This window comes from Spermophilus citellus, assembly GCF_964194105.1.
Source record: "Spermophilus citellus genome assembly, chromosome: 11".
NCBI lineage: Eukaryota > Metazoa > Chordata > Mammalia > Rodentia > Sciuridae > Spermophilus > Spermophilus citellus.
The window spans coordinates 125,642,963-125,668,849 of record NC_138192.1 but is presented as its reverse complement, the minus strand read 5'-3'; the positions used below and the strand labels follow the sequence as shown (position 1 = coordinate 125,668,849).

General features: G+C 35.7%; 1 protein-coding gene across 6 annotated transcripts in view; it reads right to left on the bottom strand.

Annotated features, from left to right (window-relative positions):
* The window catches only part of AGFG1 (ArfGAP with FG repeats 1), a 56,499-nt gene extending 31,620 nt beyond the window's left edge, over positions 1–24,879 (bottom strand). For 3 of the 6 annotated variants that reach the window (XM_081261333.1, XM_081261334.1, XM_081261337.1), the window contains exons 1-2: positions 24,423–24,878; positions 9,598–9,691 (exon numbers count right to left, since the gene is read on the bottom strand). In XM_081261333.1, coding sequence (XP_081117459.1) covers positions 9,598–9,691; positions 24,423–24,589 — 261 coding nt within the window. In that variant the 5' untranslated portion in view covers positions 24,590–24,878. Of the gene's footprint in view, positions 1–9,597; positions 9,692–24,422 lie in introns of all 6 variants that reach the window. The other 3 variants (XM_081261335.1, XM_081261338.1, XM_081261336.1) reach the window with 2 other exon arrangements.
* Between the last annotated feature and the right edge of the window lie 1,008 nt (positions 24,880–25,887).

Sequence of the window (25,887 nt, the reverse complement as noted above, 5' to 3'; positions counted from 1 at the left end):
GGGAACTACTATAATTCAGATATACCAGGCACACCTATGCCACCTGAGTTGCCTAACAAGGCACTGAAAGTTATTTGAGCCAATGTTTCAGGATCTTAACAGGCAGGACCTTCTAGTTTACATGGTAAGTATCTAGTCCCACAGTAGCCAACTGGTTGAAGACCCCCTACTCTCAACACAAACTCCTGCATGGCTCTATCCCTCAGATCACATAAAAAGTTGCACAGTCCTAGCTGATCTTTGCAGATCTAATTGTGAATTAGCTAGCATCCAAGCTTTTTAAACACTACAGAGTTTTAAACCTATATTAAGCATTCATAATATGCAAGCGTTACTTGAATTCTGATTCAAACAAAGTGTTAAGGGGAAAAAAAAAGAAATGTAGGAAATAAGAAGAAATTTGAACCATACCCTAGAGTACTAAATTATTGTTGATTTTTATAGGCATGAAAATAGTATTATTCTTATACTTCTTTAAGCCCTTGTTTTGTTTTGTTGAGAAAGCATAGGTCCATGAATTTCCAGATGAACCTGTAGGTCTTGGATTTGTTTCAAAATAATAAAGAAATAGGCCAGGAATTCATAGACGTATATTACATTACTTTCTATTTGCATAGATACAAGAATATCTACATAATGAAAGGGAAGCTGAAAGATTATAAGAAGCTAGAATGGTCAAGGCAAATAGCTAAAAGGAAATAAATACTGTGACCTAAGATATCAATGTTAACAAAAAGTTTTAAGTAAACTCTGCATAGCTACATACTAACATCTAAGCTGCTTCTATAACACTTTTGAGTTTTCAGTCAACATTCAAAAAGATCTACATTACAAAATTTATAAAAAGAAAATATTTCCCACATATTTGTTAATATTATACTTACTAAAATTCAGCAAAAATTACTCTACACTAAAATTCAGTTCAAAGCATATTTTTGTATGATCCTTTATTTTCCAAACTTACAAACCAATAGAAAAGTACCTACACATAAAATCACCATCATATATCTACACTAATTTTCAAATGTTTTCACAAATACTATATTTCAATTCAAACCCCATGAAATAAACAAAGCAGAACTTCTCATGGATTACAAAGGAAAATGAAGCTTAGGATTTTACCCATTAAGTTAACAGTACTAAAACTATATCGCAGATTTTTTTTCAGTCCTAAAGTTTAATTAGTTACCATGCCAGTTTTTTAAAATGATCATATCCATAGCAATCAGTATCATATTCATAGCAATTACTTAGGGTACAGGTTAAAAATGCAGACAAACACTCCTGTGCCTCATGCCCACATCTAGGACCAAAATCTCTTAAGGAGTAGAGTCCATGAATTTTTGCCAGAAAAAAACACACAAACAAAATTCCACAATTCTAATGACTTATGTGAAGTTTGAAATTTATTTTTTTAATTAGTTCATTATAATTATACATAATGTTGGGGCTCATTTTGACATAATCATATAAGCATGAAATACAGTTTGCTCCAATTCAGTCCCCTTACTTCCTCCCTCTCCCCCTTCTCCCAGTTCCCTTTCCTCTACAGATCTTTCTTCTATTTATAGTTTTCCTAATTAGTGCATCATGGATATACATAAAGGTGAAATTCACTGCAGCATATTCATATATGTACATAGGAAAGTTTAGACAGATTCATTCCACCTTTTCTCTTTTCCAGTCCTACCTCTGTCCCCAACAATTCCCTTCCGGGATTCCACTGATCTCTCTTCTATTTTCATGGAACTCTTCCCACTACTTTTTCTCCTATTTTGTTCTTGACCTTTGTGCTCTGGCTTATTTCACTTAGCATGATGATCTACACATCCATTCATTACCAGCAAATACATTAATTTCATTCTTCTTTATGGCTGAGTAAAACTTCACTGTGTATATAAACCACATTTTCTTTATCCATTCATCTGTTTATGGTTACCCTAGACTGGCTCCACAGCTTAACAATCGTGAACTGCACTGCTATAAATACCAATCCGGCAGCATCCCTACAGCATGCTGATTTTAGATCTTTTGGATATATACCAAGGAGTGGGACAGCTGGGTTACATGTTTCCATTCCTACCTCTTGGAGGAATCTTCATACTGCTTTCTGAAGTAGTTGTACTAATTTGCAATTCCACAGTTTATGAGTTACATTTTTCCCACACATCTTCACCAACATTTAATATTGTTTGTATTCTTGATAACTGCTATTCATCTGGATATACATATATACAGATAAACAGATAGACATATAGATACATTCATGTACATTCTCACTGCTTCAGGTGTAATAACAAAGTACATATCATCAGCCCTGGAAATGTGTATACTTTGAGCAGAGAGAATAGTACAAAAGAAACAATGAGAGATGTTTTTAAAAAATTGTGAAAATGTTACGATGAAGGCTACCAAAACAAAATTTTAAACCACATTTAAGCATTTTAACCCCTGTGGATAAAATACTCCTGAAAGACATAAGACATAATTTTTAATTAAAGGAAATTCAATAGGGTTTAGCAAATAAATTCATGTTAAAAACAAAAAAAAAAATAACATCAGCAAAATGGCAAGAAAATTAGAAAAAAGCATATATGATAAGCAAAGCAGAGATCATTGGGTTAAAACATGTCTTCTGGGAATGAATTAAGAAAAACATCAGACAGACCAGACACAGTGGCGCACGCCTGTAATCCCAGCGGCTTGGGAGGCTGAGGCAGGAGGATTGCAAGTTCAAAGCCAGCCTCAGCAACTCAGCGAGGCCCTAAGCAATTTAGTAAGACCCTGTCTCTAAATAAAATATAAAAAGGGCTAGGGATGTGGCTCAATAGTCAAGCATCCCTGGGTTCAATCTCTGGTATGGCGAGTCAGCCCTGGGCTGTGTATTTGTAAACTATGAATATGAGTACATGAGTGGACTGGACTGATGCTGCCTCTCTTTGGGCTGGCAACAGATGCGTCCTTTTCGTTCCCTCTGCCTATGATCCTCACATAGCACCAAAGATGGGTGTGGCCTTCCAAGATGTCAATCAATCTGCTGACCCCAAGACATCAGAAAGCTAGACTCAACCCCCTGAAACCTGACACCCCTCACTGGGGTGAAACTTTCAAGTGTCTTCCCCTCAATAAAAAGGGACTTTAGAATATCCTCCTCTTCTTTTGTCTGCCTTCTTTGTGGGAGCTGGAGCAGAGGAGCCATGGATGAAGAATCCCAAGGAGAAGGTATTTTCTCTGTCTGGTGTGGTTATTTCATGCCAGCCCACTTCACCTGGAGTGACCCTGACTGATTCAGTCTCCTGTCATGGCATTCTGGTGCACACCCCCCACCCCCCCAAAAAAAAACCCGCATCAGTCAGATTATAGGAGGACTTACACTCCAAACTAGAAACTATAGAATTATATAGATCAAAGGTTTTTAATCAACTACCTGAAGACCAAATTGGGCCACTGATTTGTTTATACTACCCTGATCTAAGAATGGTTTTTAAATTAAAAGATACACACACACACACACACACACACACACACACACACTTCCCCCTCAAAAAAGATATGCAACAGAGACTGCAGGTGGCTCATAAAGCAAACAACATTTACTATTTGGCCCTTTAGACCAATTTACTAACCACAATATTTTTCTAAAATAAAAGTCAATTTTTATTACTCTATTTAAGGTCAATGTAAAATCAAAGCTAAAATACTATAAATATTTAATTGTGTAACACAAATATAAATGTAAATGACAGTAATAAATTCTATGAAAATGGAAAAAAGAGTCTTCTAATGAAATCACCTGGAGAAACAAAAATATTCATAATCCTGCTTATTTCTACCTTACATTCATATTCAATACCTGTGTATTTATATTACTTGACAAAAAACATATTGAGAATTTTCACAAGATGGTTGAGTTTGAAGCATCGCAGCCTTTTCTACATACATATGCATATTGTTTTTAGTTTATAGATGTAGAAACTAAAGCTCAGTGGCATCTTGTCCAAAGTTCACAACCTGCAGCCTATGAGTCTCATCCTTTGGCCCAAGATCACTGAATTTCTAGAAATATTTGACAAGCTAGGTATACGAGAACATGCCTGTAACATTCACTACTTGGGAGGCTGAGGATAAGGCAGGAAGATTGCAAATTTGAGGCCAGTCTGGGCAATCTGGCAAAAGTCTGGGGATGTAGCTCAGTGGTAAACTATGCTTACCTAGTTCAATTCCCAGGTACCATTAAAAAAAAGAGAGAAGGGCTGTGGCTCAGTGGTACAGTGCTCGCCTAGCCCGCATGAGGCACTGGGTCCAATCCTCAGCACCACACAAAAATAAAATAAAGGTATTATGTTCACCTACAACTAAAAATATATACGAGAGAAAGAAACAAAGAAAAGAAATATTTCACAAATCCTCTCCGAAACTTCACCAATTTCCTTCAGAGCTGCAATATGGGTGAGTTTCTTATAAGACTTACAAGATAAACTAATACTAAATGATCATTCCAGGCACTGATTTACAATTCATCCAAATGTTCTCTGTCTTCACTCTCATGTCTCATAGGCTTTTTCTCATATTGGTCTTACTTACCCTTGTAAGAGTTTAATAGTCTGTATTGAGAATGAACACCATTTCAGGGTAATTTAGGAAATATTCACTAATATCCTGTTCCAACTTATAATAGACTCAGCATAACATAAAATGGCATATATGAATATTCCTGCACCACCAGAACACAATAATTTGAAATTTTAAATTTTTCAGTATTTATAATTTGTGACAATGCTTGTTTCTGATTATAAAATAAACCCAGTCTTTCCCAAAGATACAATGTAACTTCCCCGAAGCTTGAAGAACTGTATTATAAAATAAAATCTACTTAACCTTTTCTCTTCATAAGTTAATTTTATCTCAGGTATTTTGCTATAAATCCACTAAGTACATGTACTTTTTAAAAATTCTCAGACTGCAAGTTTTATTGTATGTTTTTGCTCATAATTGTATTCATACTATTCAAGAACAGTTCCTAGCATACAGGAGAGGATTAATAAATTTCTGCTTCAAGAATAAAGAACAAATTGATCATGAATGATAAAAATAGGAAAAGTAAACAATATGAACCAAAATAAACCTTTTTTCTTTATAAGCTAATTAATTTACTACTAGAAAAGGAAACCTATAGATGTTTCCAAATAATATAATAGAAAATAAAAGGTGGAAATATAGCACTATTCACTGGTCCTCCTTCCATTAACTTTGATCTTCAGAAGTTAAACCAAGAGTGAAATTCCTTTAACTAGAAAATATCCACAATATCACAAAAAAAGCACATACAGAGTAACTATGATACAAAAGAAAGCATTAACAGTCCAAGTGTTAAAGGCTTAGTCCCCAGCATGATGTTTCAAGAAACCTGTAAAATGTAGGGCCTAATAGAGTTCATTAAAGTCATTGGGGGAATGCCTTTGAAGGGAATTATAGGCTCTGATCAGACTCAGCCCTCTTCTTACTTTCTTTTGCTAGCTGGCAAGAACAGTTGGTAAACAGTTTGGCACCACCATACACTCTCACTATGATGTGCTGCCTCAACATAAGCCCAAAGCAACGAAGTCAATCAGTCACAGGCTGGAACCTTCAAAACTATGAACCAAAATAAACCTTTTTTCTTTATAAGCTAGTTATCTCAAGTATTTTGTCATGGTGACCAAAAGCTGACTGCTACACATAAGATAAATACGCAGAAATGTTTTCTGAAATAATTGCTTTTGGAAGAAAAGATGAAAACCTTACTCAGAAAATAAATATGAAGTGCTTTGCTGCAATATATTCAACATGGTGATAAAGTCAGAAAATGCTAAAGTATTACTCAAGTAATCTGTAAAACCACAGATGTAGAAACTAATGACATACTTTGACTCAAACACCTTTAATACTGCCATCAACTTTGCAAATTCCCAAAACAACGAACTATTCTTTATTTATTTATTTATTTATTTTAATCATAGATGGACACAATACCTTTATTTGTTTCTATTTTTATGTGGTGCCAGGAATAATAAAAGTTCAGAAGTGAAACCTCCCCTAGCTACACACACATGATAAGCCATTGCACTGATGGTCTCAAATAATAGTTTCCATGTATCCTTGCCCTTTGCCTTGTATTTTGATAATTCCCTCTCACTCTGATTTTGGGCTTGAAGCATGACTTTCTTGGCAATATGATGTTCACAACTGTAATGTATGTAAGACATAATTAAGTTTTATATGCAGATAATTGTACACAGATGTTTCCCATATATAAATGTCTAGAGAAACATTCAAAGCATAAAAAGTCTTCCATAAGTCAGATACAATGGCTCATGTCTATAATCCCAGCAACTCGGGAGGCTGAGAAAAGATTGCAAATTTGAGGCCAGTCTAACTTAGCAAGGCCTTAAGTAACTTACAAAAACCCTGTCTCAAAATTAAAAATTTTAAAAGAGCTAGGGTTGTCACTCAGTAGTAAAGAACCTTGGGGTTCAATCCCCAGTACCATAAATAAATAAACAAACAAACAAACAAATAAATGTTTGTATGTATGCCAGTTATCCATCATCCACGGTGCTTTCCTGCTTAAGCCAGTGACATGTTCCAAGGGTGACAACAATCAAACATGTACTCCAACAGATTAAAACTCCCCTATGTGGGCAGAAAACTCAAGACTGCTGCCAAAGACAATATACTTTCTGATTTTTAAATTCAGAAAAATTCATCCTTAGACATGAATCCATTCATAAACAACATGTATGCTAGTGTCATTTTAATCCTAAATATATGAATATGGTTCTTTGCAAATTATTGAAGGTAACAGTAGATGTTTTGAAATGTGAAATATCAAGGTTTTATAAGTAGTACAAGAATTTAAAACCCCATATTAGCCCATTCATAATTTGTGGGCCTTACTTGGAGCCTGATTCAAACAAAGTGTTAAGGGGAAAAAAGAAATTTATGAAATAAATTATATTCTCTATGCATGTGACAATTAAGATTTAAGTGCTTAAGATAAACTGATAATAAAACACTTGCACATAAAGTCCATGAAGTCTGGGTTATGAAGTTGTACCAACCATCCTGCACTTCATAATATTCATCCTCACCTTCTACACAACTCTTAAGTGCTTAAAAACACAGATATTGCCCTTTTTCTTTGTGTATTGTGCTTACTCCAATTCTATATTTCTCCCTGTGAACTTAAATCCTAACCACAATTAAAAACCAGCAAATGTTTTGCCTCTTCCATCTTTCCAATCCTTTTCTTCACACCAATAGATTCAGTCTCTTTTCCATATTACTTCTGAAACTTATCATTATTTATCTAATATCATATTGCAATTATTTGTTACATATCTGTCTGTCTCACCAACTGTGAACCTTTTGTTTGCTAAGCCTGAGTGATCCAACTATAACTGTATCCACAGTGCCTGGGACAGTAACTATCATAGTGCTTTAAGTGGTCTGTTAACTTGCATACCTCTGTGTATGATTTTACATTCACTGATGAATCTATTCTTATTCTTTCCCTTTTAGGGGAGGGGGAGGTTGATGAGTTTGAAACCCATCTTTTTATATATACTAAATGTTGATATTAAACAATGTTACTTCAGATGTGACAGGGTGTACCTTGAGAAATTATACTAAGTGAAACAAGTCAGTGACAGGACAAATATTATATAATTCCATTTACATAAGGTTTCTAAAATAGTCCAACTGCCAACCACCATGGCACATGCCTGCAATCCCAGCTATTCTAGAGGCTAAGGCAAGAGGAGTTCAAGTTTGAGGACAGTCTGAATATACTAGCAAGATCCTATCTCAAAATAGAAAAAATTAAAAAGGGGTAGGGATGTAGCTCAGTGGTGGAGAGTCCTTGGGTTCAGTTTCCAACAAAATCAAAATAGTCAAACAATAAAAGCAGAAAGTAGAATGGAGGACACCAGGGACTAAGGAAGAAATGGGGAATTGTTATTCAATGGGTATAAGGTTTCAGTTACGATAAGTTCTGGAGATCTGCTATACAACACTGTGTCTGCCTGTAGTTAACATCGATGTATTTGTACACTTAAAATTTATTAAGAGGTACATCTCATGTAAGTGTTCTTACTCCTTCAATCTTAGTATTTTGAGACCAGTCTCCACTATACCTTAACTATAGACATGTTAGCATGCTTTTACTTTCTTCTCCAATGGATTGTTTCCTTTCCGCGTCTGTAATTGTAATCTTATCTATTATTGTTATATTTTTAAACCTAAGATCAGAATAATATTATTTATTTATTTATGACTGCATTCAGAATTTCAAAATCTTGCATATAATGCCAACACTCTAATAAATAAACTTCAAATCTGTATTTCAAGGCTAATTTCAAACTTTATACAAATAGTTCAATTGGATATGAATATATTATTCTAAGCTTACTATCATTAAAAACCTTCTACCCTTTTATACAATTCTATATTTTCTTATATTGTACCCACATCATTCTGGAAATCTGGTTTACTCAAAATAATTTGTCACTGGCACAATTGGAAACTTTAAAATTTGCTTTCTTCTCTGAAACATGTATATTATACATCATTGTCAATTTATACTTTCTTCTTCACTATTTTAGCACCAAAAACATGTGCATAACAAAAAGACAATCTTAAATATTAACTAATTATTAGGAAGAAAGGTAGAGTACAAAATGCTTTTATACATTTTTCTAAGGGTAAAGAGAAGATTCAAACTGTGAAATCCTAACATTTAACTTCTTTTAAGTCTACTAAGAATTTCAAAGATATGCAACCAGAATAATATACCTGAAGTACTCTTTCCTTTCTAGAAAATAAGACTTTCCTTTGAAATAAAAATGGTTATTATTCATTAACTGGGCTGACCATCTCACCCTATCAAGATTATAAAATATACCACTTTTCTTCCTTATTTTATTGGCTTTTAAAGTACTAGGATTATGACTTTTACTAATAGCAAAACAGAAAACCAAAAATAAATAAGCAAACAGAATGGAATTACTGGAAGACTAATAAAAACAAGAAGGAAAAGTTCCCCTCCAAATCTTTACTCTGATCTCCCATGACATTAGGCTGCCCCTCAAAACTCATTCCCTTTTTTAATTAATCACCTGCTAAACATCATCACAAATACAATTAAAGTTAAAAATTAAAAAAAAAAAAAAAGGAAGGAGAGGACCTTACAAAACAGCCTAACAAGCTTAACACAGTATCACAAAGCTAATTCTCTTCCTTTTGCCCCCCCCCCCGCCCCCCCATGGACTAAAGACTAACAGTAATAGACCAATAGTAATTTTAATACTAGATGTTCTCTGAAAATACCAGTAACAGTCAACACTGCTGAATTGTAAAACATATTTCATCTCAGGTTTAAGGGAAAGTATTACTGCAGTAAACAAAAATTTCAAAGACGTTGCTGAGTATGTCCTAAAATATCTAAATATATAATACAAAAATAACACTTTAACAGTAAAATTTACCATTTTAAACAACTTCTTAAATCTTAATGAAATGACTGCCAATAAAAAAGTTGAAAATTGTAAAAACACTTACTTCATTTCCATGTTTTTGCAGGAATTCAATTTCCTGTTGTGTAAATGTTGTCATGGAGATAGATTTCACCCTGTGCGGTGGATTTAGCCCTCGCCTAAAAAATAAAATATTTCACAAAATTATATTTTTAAAATGAGATGTCATATAATAATTCATTTTTAATTAGCATATTTTAACTCAGAAAGTGTTCTCATTCCATAAATTGAAAGTATTTAAAAATTATTTTAAATAATATTCACAACAGACGTCAAACTAAGTTTAACTAGACTGATACTAAATAATATATTTGAAGACAAATTCAATTAACTACCCACGAACGCATAGCACCAATATAATACATGCAGTATTGCAGTATCTAGAAAAATCAAATACTGCTTTAGAGTATTTTCAGTGGAGGGAAAAGACTATGAGAAGAGCACTATGAAAAGAATTTAAATTTTAATCATTTAAATATTTAATGTTTCCTAACAAAAAGACAATGATGTGTTAAGATTGGAGCTACTACTTTTAAATAAGTTTGAGGCTAATTTAGAAAACTGTATGAAAGCTAAGGAAGGAAAATTGAGGTAATTAGTCAATATGTATAAAGTCCTATCTCTCCATCAATTCAAGTAAGTATTTATAATAAAGAACACATTCAATCACCTCAGAGGGTAGTAAATGTTCAAGAGGGAACAGCAGGGTCATAGAGAAGGGCTTAAGAACAATTGGATATGTTTTATCAACATTTAAAGTCTTTCAACCTAGAAGCCTTTCCATATGGATGGCCTTACAAAGACTTTATCTTGATGATCTTTCATCAGGAACATGAAAAATTGAATAGAAGTGACTAATCCACCCACAAGAACTAGGATTAAATAAATCCATGCATAAAATTACTTTGGAGTCATGTCCTTTCATAAAGGCTTATTTGGTACCTAGGTTCTGCAGCAGATTAATAATATTTTCATGGAATTTGTCATAGTCAACTTGCAATCATCCATGCCAATTAAATGAGGTTTAACAATATAAGTGAACCAAAGACCTTTCAAAACTCTTCGAAAAATACTTCTGAATAATTAAATATGGTGTATAATATTCTAGAAATGCACAGTTTTAAGTCAAAACACTAAGGTTCAGAATTAACAGAAGCTCCTCAATTTTCATATCCTTCTTTCTTCCCAATCCCCACCACCATTTGTCAGTGATGAATAATATACCTTTCAGGTCAAGATCTAAATTAATGTTACACTTTCTCTATTTCACATTTTGAGTGGAGAAAGGTTAACTTGGGTTTCCGTATTATTTCTGCTTTCCTTGTTTTAAATTTTAACTAATACATTGCTTTCCTTCCAGCTCTTGATAGGTCATAAAATAAGACTATATAGGGGAGACACTAAATAGCAGCAATTCTATTCTAGTTAAATGTTCAAATATAACTGTGAAGAAACAGCTTCAATATGAATAACTTTCAAGTACCTTTACAATTAATTTGCAATCACAAATTAAGGTTCTAGAGATTACTTTTAAATCTTGAGAATACTTATAAAATTTCTAAAAGTGGGAAGTCATTATTATTCATTTAAAACATTACACTGTTTTCCAATCTATCTGCATTGTAAGAATGAGACTAAGTTTACCACTTGGGGGGAAATTTATTAGTACATTTACTATACATGTATGCATATATGCACATATATATACATTTTAATACCTTACCTTGTCCCAAAATAATTTAAGCAGAAATTATCTTACTATTTTTTCTCAAATGTGTCTATACCTCTCAAATTGTTCAATAAAGAGAGAGCAATTCACAAAGCTAACTCTTGATATTTTAAAGTTACATTACATAGATGTAATCTCATGAATGCAACACAATGTATAGTGTATATACTTATCTCCTAGCACTACCAGGAGGTATTCATATTACCTAAATAAATGAATAAAATAACTTAGGAAACAAATTCAACCAGAATGTACTCATAACCAAACTATGAAAGGACATTTTCCCTTTAATAAGAATACTCCTTTACAGAATTTAAGTATTTGTAATACACTTAAAATTGGCTCAATTTACAAAATTGGCAAGATTATTTTTGCAAGACCACATTTATTACATAAATTGATTAATCCCAAGGAGATTTTATGTGTATTCATGTTGCTTTCTCTAATTGTTCTTGTATATTCCATTTATTCAGGCAGATCAACTAAATACCCAATGCAAGAATATACAAGGATTTCTTATTTTAGACTCCAAAAGCTATGTACATGGTTATCAATGCTTATAAAAGAGGGTGGTGAAAAACTGAAGACTGACTTTATTAATCTTTTTAGTAACAGTCAGAATGATGAGTTTGCAGTGAAAAATGAATAACCTCATACACTGATGGTAAGATAAATGCACCAATTTGTGCCAACCACCTCATGTATGCCATTTGGTCCAAAAATACCACTTTTGGGGAAGTTATACTGAAAAAGACATCTGAAATGTAAATAATTATGGACAAGCTGTCCAAACATTATTCATAACAGGAAAACATTAGATTTCAATACCAAAAAGGTAGTGATTATGAACACTGATACTTATGTTTTAATTTTTTGAGATTAAAAATTAATAGTACTTCCAGAACTACATAAAAAAATGTCTTCAAAGGAAACCAACCAAATATTCCAAAATGCTAACATTCCATTGCAGATACAAGACAAAATTAAATGATTTTTTTTTATTTTTAATTTTCTATTATCTTAAAATTTTCCACATTGAATATGTACTATTGTATAACTGGAAAAAAAATGGCAAGAAATATTGGAAAGTCTAATTGACTAGTAATGGCAGTCAGAGAATCTGGACTTTAAGGCCTGGCTTTATGAATGTGAATATCAAAACGAGAAAGAGAGCACGGTCTTTCTTTGTTGGGCAGCATCCCTGGTCTCCACTCACTAAATATCAGTAGGGTCCTCCTGTTTTCAGACACTCCAAAATCTATGGAGGGAAAATCCCTGCCAATTAAGAACCACGCATACAGACAACCCGCCAAATCAACCTAATAAAATTCCTCTGCATCTCAATCCAGATATAAAGTCTACCAATGTTCAATACTCTCCAAAACATTGTATACTTTGCTCCAAAGCCAACAAAAAATTCGATCTTTCCATAACTTTTATGATCAGAATAACAGAACATAGAAATGAATCTCTCTAAAATAATAACAAAATAAATATGAAAGTTGAAAATATATGTGCACATATATATAAATTAGAAAACAGTCTTGAGGCTGAGATTGTGGCTCAGCGGTAGAGCGCTCGCCTAGCATGTGTGAGGCCCTGGGTTCGATCCTCAGCACCACATAAAATAAATAAAATAAAGATACTGTGTCCAACTACAACTAAAAAATATTTAAAAAAAAAAAAAAGAAAGAAAACAGACTAAGGAAAAGTGTCCACCACAACAACCAAGAATGATCCATATGATGTAAAGAAACTGGTTGGCAAAAACAAATTTCTAGGGCAGAAAACTTATTAAATATTGTTAAATATTTTTATTAAGTGTTTTAATTGGCACCTTGCATTAATCACATTCTATTTTTAGCAGTAGTATGGTAAACTAGATATTCTGAAAATGCTTCTCTGCCTTTTCAAAAATTTTAAAAATAAAATTGCTTTCAAAAATGAAATTTCTAACCCTTTCTGGACTTTTTAGAAAGTAAGGTTAATTTCTAAGGACCAATTCCTTCCCAAAAAAGAAAAACAGACTAATTTAAAACTCAAAATTTTCTGAAATGAAAATTTATAAATGTGAAAAATAAGTCAGCTAAACAGCAGATAGATTAGACATATTTGAAGTGATAATAAATGAACTGGAAGGCAAAGAGAAAAAAGTAAATACAAAGGTAACACAGATAATGCAAAAATAGACAAAAAAGGAGGACAAAATTAAGAGGTCTAACTTGCATCTTATCAATTCCTTTTCTGAATAGGAGAAAGTAGTGTAAGAATGAGAAAGAGAAACATCTGAAGAAAAATGGCTGAGATTTTTCAGATCTAACAAAAGGCACATATCTACAGGCATAACTTAGCAAAATTAGGGTACATAAAATCCATGGGAGCATTCTGATAAAACTTCAGACACATCTTAAAAGCAATCAAAAAGAAAAGACCGAAGAAATAAAATTTGACAGATTAAATAGACTTCTCAATAAAAAATCAGAATATTAACTTCAAGTGGTATAAGGAAGTAACTGTTATAACCCCAGAAAAGCTATTTTTGAAGTATGAGATGAAAATATTGACGTCTCAGATTTTAAAAATCTAAGAGTCTACCCCAGAAGATCTTCACTAGAAACATATTTTTATATACCTTAAGAAAAAATACCTATGAAGTCTTGAGATATAAAAGGGTGAGCAAAGAAACTGACAAGTACACAAGGCAAATCTAAACAATTATCTGATCACAATAACATCCACTTTGTAGGAGGAAAAAGAGAAATTGAACCCTTTTTTAAAAACATTTTTAAGGACTCTCGTTATATTAAAATAAAACTGAAATGTTTATATTTAATGTGTATTCCTGAAAATTGATGCCACTCCCCTTTATAGCTAAGCCTAGACTAGCCACCACGAGAACTCAGTGTTTTATAAATGCTTACTGTAATGATATTAGTCATAACTATTTGATGGAAGTGTTGGGCAAGTAAACCACATCATTTTTACAGGGCTAATACTGAGGTACCACCCATTCCAAATCTTAAAATACACACTTTAAGTCTTCAGTTTTTTCCAAAAAAAAAAAAAAAAATTGAGTCATTGAATAGCTTCAGTATTGATGTTTTGAAAGTATGTTCACCAGTTAATTTGTTCCAAGTTCCAAAGTAACCTACTGGTGCAGTCTAATATGTTTTTGCAGTATAATTAAGTCATATGCAGATCCCCAGGAGTGTTCCTTTAATGACCACCACCCAGGTATGACTGTAACCAGATGGTATGACTCATTCCATATGTCCACAAGTATGCTGCTCTTAACCAGGCCTCAAACAGTCTTGCAAATAGCCATTTGTTCAATTCAAATAACAATCTGTGCTGGATGAATAAGAAAGCTTATTTCATTAGTTTTATTAATTGTTTTTTCTCCTGCTGGGGTAGAAGCTGGTTAAAATATTTTAATAGACTATGGAAATTTATGTGTTACTAATTCTACTGGCACAAAGTAATAAAGTTAATTTGACATGAGATCTAGCCTAATCTTAGTTATTTAGTAAAATATTATACATGCTTCATACTGTAAAAATTACAACTTAAAATCTAGACCAATAGAAGATGGCTTTAGTAAGGTATCAAGATAATATAAACTCTTGATGTCAAAACACTATGTAATGAAGTGTTCAAGATTTTAGTCTATTCAGAGCCCATCTTAAAATACTGAATGTATGTACTATATATAGGCTACATGTTTTATATACACATACATATATACATATATGCACATAAAATATGAGTGTATACATATACACACATAGAAAAATCATAGTTGTTATTTGAGGTTTTCTTTTATTGGGGGGGGGGGAGCCATAAATATCACACCAGTAAGGTCCTTGTAATATTTAGGGAAAGCAAATAAGAAATAATATTCAACTAATGATTTAAACCTCATTAAGGCACTCCAGTTAACAGCAGTTGACCAAAAAAAGTCTTCACTACTTCTCCAACCCTCCAATGAAACAATAGCAAAGGGAATAAAAAACAAAAAACATTAACCACAAGAGACAGGGACAGAAAACAAGGAAGGAATCCAAAAACACATCAGTTTTCTAATAAAAAAGTTTAGAAGATGCCTAGCCAAACACTGTGATATGACCTGTGAATCCAGCTTCTCACAAGTGTAAGGTGGAAGTCACTTGATCCCAGGAGTTCAGAACCAGCCTGAGCAACACAGTAAGACCCCTGTCTCAAAATAAACAAAAGTGAATATGCCAGCAATAACTGACTTTGAAGAGAAAGCCAAAACAGAAGCTCCTGCAGAATGGGGAAAGTCAAATGGAAGTTGTTTCCCATCACAAGACCTATGAAAAGATTCACTGAAGGAAGGAGCTTACATAGGGCCAAAAATCATAAGACTCCCAGTTCCTCCACAGCCACAAGCCTTTGCTCAAGTGACCCTGAGCACAGTCTGAAGGAAAGTTTAATGCAGACAGGTTATTTAAAAAGACTCTGACTCAAGCACAGCTGAGGACTGTTGTGTGTCAGGCTAAAAACTGGAGATTATGTGAGACTATATATACCGAATGGTCAATTCTATGTCCTCAGTCACCTCCCTGAACTTGGCTCCTAGAATAGTGGAAGCCAGGCTTTTTTTTTTTTTTTTAATCTCCCCCAAAAGATTAGAGCAAATATCTCTGACAGAGATAGAACAAAAAACAAGAGGGGGGGGGGGGAGTTTCCAAACTAAATACAAAAAAGGCCTATCACACTGAACAAAAGACCTGCACCAAAATACTTCCATGAGGTCCAGAACAGCTGGGATAATATCATAAATGATCAGTAATTGGAATAACACCAGACTTCTCAACAGCAACACTACAGATTTGAAGAAAACTAACCAATGTGTATAAAGTTCCAAGAATAAAGTATTTTCACCTTTGTGGATGCAGATAAACTAGACATTTTAAAAGTGAGGGCAGAATAAGACATTTTCAGCCACTGAAATCTAAAACTGACTTTCCATTCATCTTTAATCCAGTGGCTATTAGCAACGTGATGAGTCTAGGAAAGAGTCCAGGGCTGAAGGAAATTCCCGGAATGAAAACAGAAGTCCCAACGTTTACAGCTGCAACAGAGGCTCAGAAAGCAGCACTTCCAGAACACAGAATTACAAAAAAAAAAAAAAAAAAAAAAAATCAAAAAATAAAGGTACCTAGGGCTGGGCCCTGGATTCAATCCCCAGCACCAAATAAATAAATCCAATGAAGAAAACCTAACACTTAAAAACTTGAGAGGAAAGGCTACATAGGTGAAGAGGATGGGAAAGAATGTTAAGAAGGACCAAATTCTTGTCATCCTCCTTCTACAGTAAAAAAATTTAAATTTTTTTAAAAATAGCAATACTATGTTAGTTAGAAATAACAAGGTAAATTGGAAGGAGGGAACAGCCTAAGAGTTCAAAGTCACTTTCTATGGTAATCAGAAATTAGGGGAAAGAATAGGTTACTGCTGTTTATGTGCATGTATTCTTTCATTAAAAGTTCAAACTGAATTAAAAGTAAAATATTAAAAAGAACAGAAAATAAGTTGTTCTTGCCTTTCAAAGTTAAATTCAATTAATATTTATTTATAAGTTGTTGTAATGATGAAAATAGATTCCTACAATACCTTAGGAACTTTATTAAATTTCAAAACATCAAGTTTCTTTACACTAGCAATCTTTTTAAAGAAGTAACTACTAAACACAACTCTTCAAAGTAAGGACCATCTTTTTACCACCAAGAGGTAAAAAGATTTCAAGAGAAAAATGAGCAAAAGTTTTCACATTTTCTTACATATTAAGTCTACTAATTTTCATACTTCCCCTATCAAAGGGCTTACAAAATATAACATAAAATAAGGATAGGACAAGTTAGAATCTGACAATTACAAGGAAAATTCCTCTTCCTTTTCTGAACATGTTTCTCTATAACTTTCATACATTGGTGGTATACCTCCCCCTAAAGATACAAAATAAATCTATTATCTCGTTCAAGGACAGGCTTTAAATTACCCAGAGACCTGATCATTATGTACTGCTCCCTACCCTCCTAGTATTTTCTCTCTTAACAGCAGTTCTGGTTCCAGCAAAAGTTTCAAAGGGTTTCGAATTTCTTTACTTAGATCTCCAGTTTGTTTATGTCTTTAAAAAAGCAATCATAATAAAAGTGAGGTGTAATTATGACCTCCCTCTCTTAAAAAAAAAAATAAGGTATCAATCAAGAAGATTAATACCTTATTCACAAGTCTTTATACAAAATATGTTCAAAGTTAAAAACAATTATCATTCCCCATATTTCAAACAATCCAAATAAATTTCCCATCCCCACTGTAAAGTTGACCAATTAATTTCATTTTAATCATATTTAATCAAGTGTCTCTCTAGGGCAACAGCTCTCATGGATGAAGTTATAAAAGATATCAAAAAGAACCTGTTACTAATGGAAGTACTCAAAGTTATAAATAATTTACATCTTTATATACATTAAAGGTATTAAAGTTAGTTGTGTTCCCTAGACTATCACTACTTTGACTATTTAAATTAAAGAATACATGATTGGGCTGGAGTTGTGGCTCAGGCCCTGGGTTCGATCCTCAGCACCACATAAAAAAAAATAATAATTAAAGGTATTGACAACTATAACTAAAAAATAAATATTAAAAAAAAGAATACATTACTGACTGGGAAAAAAACTGGAGGGGTAGTCTTGAAGAGCTCCAAAGAAGTTTCTCACAAATCACATAGATTACATAGAAAAACTAAAAATATCAGTATAGGAGATCTGCTTACTTTCCAAATAATGATACTGAAACAGAGGCAATGGCTTTTAAATTAAGATCCAGCAGTCAGTAAGCTTCTTAAAACAATGTTTCTTAACTTTTTGCATTTAGAAACCAATTCCTTGATACTTAAAATTTTAATACAAACAAACTATGTAGACTATACTTTATCTACTTTGGAACTAAGGGGCAAAGTGTTTGTAATCACACTGTGCCAAAAACCATGGACAAATGACTAAAGAACAAAGGTAAAACGGAAATGCCATCATACCAAGTCATACCAAGTTAAAGTCAAATGATGTCACAACCCCCTGAATGCTGAAGAGCATTCCTAGTACTCACAGCACTGTACCAAGAATCCCCTTCTTAATCCATCTGCTTGATAAATCATGCTGCTGCTTCCCTTTGAAAAATTAATAGCTAACAGTAATGCCACCTTACACTGAAAAATCGTGGCTAGAAAGCCACTCTCTCTTGATCCTTTCAACTGTATTTTACACTTGTCTGTTACAGTATTAGCTCTAGTATATAGCTTAACTGAATATTATATAAAATAATGATGTAAGTAAAAACTGTTTCTATGTCAACTAAATGAAGTAGAGACAACTAAATTGAGTCACTAGGAAAAACTGTTATTTAACTATGGACAAAAAATGTAAGAAGACTTTTCAATATCATAAAAATCTAGAACAATTCAATATTCAAATTACTAAAATCAAGTTAAGAGCCAAGAGTGATGGCATGCACCTACAGTCCCAGCTACTCCAGAGGCAAAGGCAGGAGGATCTCTTGAGCCCAAGAGTTTGAGGCCAGCCTATACAACAAAGCAACACCCTGTCACAAAAACAGAAAAAAAGAGTAAGCATCAAATTGGTGGATTCATATTCAAAGACGTCTTATTGTCTTATATGGTGCTCCATAAAAACACTGGCAAATTACATGTTAAAATAAAAGCTAAGCTTGATAAATAAATGTACCTGTGTGTACATGATATGCTTTTATGATTTTTTGCTTTAACTGATTTCTATGATAAATCTATCAATCTTGACTATACATAATGAGGAGTTTTATTTACAGTTCAAATAAAGAAAATAAAAAACTCATAGTACATGGTAGTATGGATATGTCAAATTCAAAAGAACTGCTGTTGAACAGTAAACACCATATTCCCCACTGCATCCAGAATACACAATAGCAGTTTCTGAATAAAATCTAAAGAAACATATATTGTAACTAAGTTTCTTTTAAAAAAGACACAAACATACGTGTATGATACATCCATAAAGTATCTGTTCTGCCATTTAAATTCCCTAAACAATCAAAATAATTTACCAGTAATACAAGGAAATTATGTCTTTTTTTTTTTCCCAGCACAGGGGATTAGGGGATCAAACCCAGGGGTACAGAGTTTTGATTTTTTGAAACAGGATCTCACAACTCAAGTTGCTTAGCTGAGGCTGACCTCTAACTTAGGATCCTCCTACTTCAGCTTCCCCATCTCTAGGAATACAGGCATGGGCTACTACCACATCCAGCTTGGAAATTATATGTTCTTTACAAGTGAAATCAACTCTAGTTCTGCATCCCAACATCAAGCAAGGTATTGCAGCAAAGGATTAAGAATATACACTAATTTTACAATTTAAAGTTGTAAGCAGATAATAGTACCTTCTTCATATGACTATCAGTAGAATAATGTCTATTCCACAGCTAGCATTCAATAAATGGTACTAGTGATTAGTTATTGTTTTATTTTTTTTTACAATATTTAACTGTTATATCTCTAAAACATGGGCTAGTGTCTCACTCAATAAAAAAAAGTCCTATAATTTTAAAAAAGCATCAAATAATTCTGCCACTTACTATAAACTGAAATTTTACTACACTGTTAAGACATCTTACTGAATGAATACAATCATATCAGATAATCAAAACAAGAGAGAAAATAAATTAGGTCTATAAATCTCTACCAACTAGGACTTCATGAGGTCCTAAATATTATATACAGAGATTTAAGAGTATTTGATTGCAATCCATCTATTAAAAAATTAAATACTTTTATCTGTTCAATTTTAATTAAAAAAATTTTTTTGGAAGACTTACTCTAAGAGTCAAAATGCCCACAAAATTAATAGAGAATAAGTTACTATCTGGTTACATTTACCTCCTATGAAATTCCAAGTTTGAATACACTGGCCACATAAAATAGCCAGCATTAAGAACGGCAAACATTTGCAAATGTCTTTTTTTTTTTATTTTATCTAAATACTCAGTGAAAATTTTATGAATCATTTTTTAAAATAGGGTACTCTTATATGCCTTATTTCATATTTCTACCTGAATCCCATCCTGGAATACATTATGTATTCAACAAATACTGTCCTTTATTGTTGTTGTTTTGCAATACTTGGGATGGAACCCAGGGCCCTCACACATGCCAGCAAAATACTCTTATCATTGAGCTACATTCCTAGCTCTTTTTTATTTTTCATTCTAAAATATGGGCTCACTAAATTGCCAGGCTATCTGTGAACTTGCAATCCTCCTACCTCAGCCTCTCAAGTAACACAGCACCCAGCTATTAACACAAATTTAAAAATTGAACCTAAGGAGATGGATCCAAGCCAATCTGCACACAATGGCCTCACTTAAACACTTTGCCCTAAGTCATAAAACTAGTAATAGTGTCAAAATCTGACATTAAAATTCTTATTCTTTCAGTTATGCCATGTCATCTACACATAATAAATGTGTAATAATTATTAAACTCAGTAGTTATGTTATTCTCCTTAAGTCATTTTTTGGCATTATTGTTTTTTAGAGACAAAAATTTTTAGGAGCTATTATCCCTTCAATATTCTGCAGCAGGGGGCTGGTATTGTGGCTCAGAGGTAGAATTCTCACCTACCACGCTTGAGGCACTGGGTTCGATCCTCAGTACCAACCACACACACAAAAATAAAATAAAGATATTGTGTTCACCTATAACTGAAAAAATAAATATTTTTTAAAAATATTCTGCAGCAGATTCTCGCTCCCCCAATATTTTGCAATAATGAGAAGTGAACCCAGTTGGAATTTCACAATCAGACAATAATTTATTCTCTACAATGTTGTGGGCATTCTGATTATTATAGTAAATTCTAAGAATTCTAGTTTCTTAAAACTGAATAGATAAAAAAGGTTTTTAATTTTTCCCCCCACTGTAAGAAAGTTGCCCAGGCTGGTTCCCAACTCAGTATCCCCTGCCTTAGTTTCTAGAGTAGCTGGGATTACACGTGAATGCCATCACACCCAGCTTCTGAGCAGATTCTGCTGGTTGAGATTCCCATATCCTTCCAAGAATATGAAATTCCTGATTTGGGAACTCTATTTGGGGATCCTTGTTCCAATGAAGGCAAAGCGATGTGTCCAACCAGAGTACTGGCCACAGGACCTAAGTTCACCAATCAAATTGAAAGGCAGAACACTTCAGAAAATGAAGACCAACAACATAATTAAGGTATATGGCCCCAAAAGCTGGAGTAAACATGTCTGGATTAGGGAAATCTAAGCAATATCATTAAAATACTAATATTTTAGTGTAACCTGAAACCTGACTCAAATTGACTTAAAAATCTGAAGGAAATTTATTTATTGATGTAAATTTATTTATTTATTGGTGTAAATTTCCTTCAGATTTTTACGTCAATTTGAATCAGGTTTCAGGTTACACTAAAAAATCCCAAACTTGGGTTTTAGAATGTTTCTTAACATGCCATGTCCTTTCCAATGCTTCTATCAATTGGGCACCTATTATATATAAGGTATTATATGACATGTTTAAAACAAATCTACATCCAAAATCTACAAAGGGAATTTTACCCTCACCATCTCAGATATGAGAAAATGCAAACTCAAGTATTGAACATCATTCTCAATACCACATAGCTATTACTTGGAACCAGAATTCAAAAGCAGGTTTAAGAAGCTCATAAGCGCTTGATCCATGAACTACAAGAAACTGCCTACTGTGTGGAACTTGTCTTTAAAGGTCTTTACTCAGGTATCAACTCTTCTATGAAGACTTCTGTATCCATTGATGCATTTCACAGTACACTCATAGAAAGTAATTATTACAATGCATTGTAACTGTATGTCTACTTGCTTAGAATGCAACCTCTGTAAAGATAATGTGATCCAGATAATTCCAGTGCTTCCCACAGTATTTGTGACAGGAAAAGTAAAACAATAGAGAAATGAAGTCCTATCTATTACAGATTAAGTTTCACTAAAAATAAGCAATTATCATTATACTGGCATATCCTTTTACATAGAATGTTTCTAAAGCATGGAGCATGGAGTTTAGGATGAAATTTGAAAATATTTCCTTTATATTACATATCTGCTGCAAGGAAGGTACTTTTTGTACTTTTGAAGGACTACACTGAAATGTTGGAAATCTAGAACAGGAATACATATATTTACAACCAAACACTTCAAACATATCAAAGGACTTGTGTTTAGTAAAAGCGAAACATACTTCTTAAGCTCCTATTAAAAGTCAAATACAAGCTAGGTGTGGCCAGCACCCTTGTAAAAGTGACCCAAGCTACTGAGGAGGCTGAGGCAGCAGTATAGTAATTCAAAGCCAGCATGGGCAACTTGGCAGAACCCTATTTCACAGTAAAATTCTTTTACAAAAGGCTGGGGGATATAGCTCAGTGGTTGAGTGCTTGCCTAGCATGTGTGAGACCATGAGTCCAATTGCCAGTACTGCAAAAAAAAAGTAAATACAGTGAAAAATTTTTTTAAAAGTCAAACACACTTTAAGCAAATTAGACTATTACCTGAATATCTGAACCAAAGTTGCCAACATAAGTCACTTAACTCCCAGGTTTTACTTCACTTACAAATGAAAAGCAGAAACCAGAATATTTCCTAAATACCACCTACCTCTGGCAACTTGTTTTCCTGACTACACAACCAAAAAGTAACTTTAGGGATTCTCCTATCACAGCATTTTAATGCTGAGCATACTCCTGACATTTTTCTTATTTATGTATTACCATTTCCCCCATGAGAATATGTGCCAAGAGAATAAGGACTTTGCTGTATTCATCAGTACACCCTCAGCCTTCACATAAAACCTAGTACACACCCCCAAAAATGTTTGTAATAACCATGGAAAACTAATGTCTCGTTGTCCAAATAAAATAAAAAACTAAAGCAAAGAGTACACGAATGGGAACGTCCTACATTTTCCAACTTTCAGGAAATCCGTCTTCCTATTTATTACTTTTTCTAAGTTATTGATCTTACAGAGATTTTGAGAATATTTAGAAACTCCCACTTTTTAGTAACTTACTTTGAACCCACGATAATTAGCATATAAAAGCATCTTATCAGTTTCAAAATCATCCAACCTTCAAAATCAAATTTCACAGAAAAGAAATATTTTAACAGGAAAAAAAAAACTTACTAAAGTTTAATGAAGGGAAAAAAAAACTATCTGATTCAAGACGACCCTCAGTTTTTTTAAACAAGGTTGTCTTCCCATTTCTCCCCGTTTCTGTGCACAGCCAGGACACTTGCGTATTGATCCAGAGGTCTCACAGATACCACAACCATATTTAGAAGTTACACAACTCCTAACCAGTACCTTATTTCCATTAAAACTCTCCCCAAACTCCTCAAGACTCCCTTCAGACTTAAAAGCCAAAACCTTACAACCTCACATCTGCTTCTCGGCCTCCCGCTCCCGCACTGAGCCCCCTCCAACTTTACTCTTGGGACCCCCATCTCGGCCACCGAGGGGTTTCCATTCTAGCAGATTCCTAAGCGCCTGCTCTCCCACCGTTACCCGGGCGCTCGGGCGCGAGTCCCTGCCCGCCCCCACCCCGCCCCCACCCCCACCCCCGCACGGCTCCCGGCAGGTGCCGGGCTGGGAACCGCAGCGCCCCGGCGGCTGAGAGGCGGGGCACACAAAGGACCCGCAGGGCCCTCCCCAGCCTCCCCGCGTCGCTCCCTCAGCCCCGCGGGGCCCTCGCCGCGCAGTCCCAGCCCCAGGCAGCGGCCGCTGCTCGGCGCGACCAGGGATGCTCGCCCTGGCCGCCCCCTCCCGGACCCACCGCCGCCCTCGCCCCACCCACGAAGGCTGCCCGCGGCTGGACCCTCGCCCGGCAAAACCGAAAGCGCATCCCGGACGTCGCCCGGGCCGAGCGCATCCCGCCCGCCATCTCCCCCGCCCCGCCCCGCCGCCGCCCCCCGCCCCAGCCGGCGTCTCAACGGCCTCCCGCGCCGCGCGGCGTCCCCCGGCCGGGCCGGACCCCCGCCCGCAGCCCCGCACTCACAGGCTGCCGGAGCAGGAGGTACAGACGAAGGAGCCGACCGTCATGTTCACGTAGGTGGGGCCGCGCTGGTCGCAGTCGAAGCACTTTCGGTTGTGCGGGAGGCCGGTCATGTCCCGCAGCATCTTCAGGTGCTTCTCCTCCTGCTTCCGCTTCGCGCTGGCCGCCATGGCCGCGGCGCCGAAGGAGGAGGCCGGCAGGGCCGGGAGCCGGGCGGCGCTGCGCCGGGGGCCCGCGGTCCCACGGGCCGCCCTGGCCGCGGCCGCAGCCCTCCGTCAGCGCGCGCCGCCCGCGCCGGACCCGGCGGCCGCAGCGCTGCTCGGCTCGACTGGGCTCGACGCGGCGCGGACGCTGCGGAGCGCGCGCTGACGGGCCACACCAACCGGCCGGGCCGGGACAACCGCCGCCGCCGCCACCTTCCCGACTTCTCCAAAGGGGAAAAGACGACGAAGGGGGACGGCAAGAGGAGGCCCGCCCCGGGCGGCTGCTGGCCAACTGTCGACCAGCACCCTCTGCTGGCCAGGAGGAGTCACTGCGGCCACACTGAGGCCTGGGTCCAGGCTGGGCCGAGTAGGGAAGACACAATGGTGATAATAAATAATGGACAATGTTATTGAGCACCTGTGTGTGCTAACCGCTCGACAGGGGTTGCCTGTCTTCCTGCTTAAAACTCTCCAAGGGATGTCCACTGCTTTGGGGATAATTCCAAATTCCTCACTGTGTCCTAAGGAGCACTCCATAGTCTAGCCTCGCTTACCTCTTCCACCTCATCCTCATCCACTGTCACTCCAGGTTTGCGTTTGCTGCCCAAACCCGACAAGCTCCTTGCTGGTTTCTGCCCTTGACGTATTCTCTATACGAGGGTTTGTCGACCTTGCCACTATTGACACTTTGGACCAGTTAATTTCTCAGTGTGGAGGCTGTCCTGTGCTTTGTAGGACCCAGGCCTCTGACCACTAGACTTCCTGGCCTCTGCCCATTAGACGTCAGAACGCCCCCTTTCTCCTAGCTGTAGCAACCCAACTGCCAAGACACTGCCAAATGTGTAGGGAGATTTAGGTGGGTGAAAACCACTACTGCAGGTAGAAAACCAGATCTTCCACGGCAGGCACCTCCCATTTGTCACATGGGACTCAACTGTCACTTAGCCAGACTGTCCCAGATCCACCTCCTTAATGTTGCAGATCTTCTCTTTTCCCTGAAGTTGCTCTCTGTCAAATTACTATGTTGCATTTTCTTCATAGTTCTAGCTGTTGGAACTACTGCGTCTTATTTAGCACTTACTGTCATCTAATGTAGCCCTTTAAAGCCTAGCCCAGCTCCTGTATTTTCTTCACTGCTTCATCCATTTCCCTCCCAGAACTGGAGACTTAAGTGCTCGATTATTATTAAATGAATGCATGAAATATATCTAATCTTTACATCAACTCTTAGACGTAAGCTTAGACGTAAGCTATTTCCATTTCAC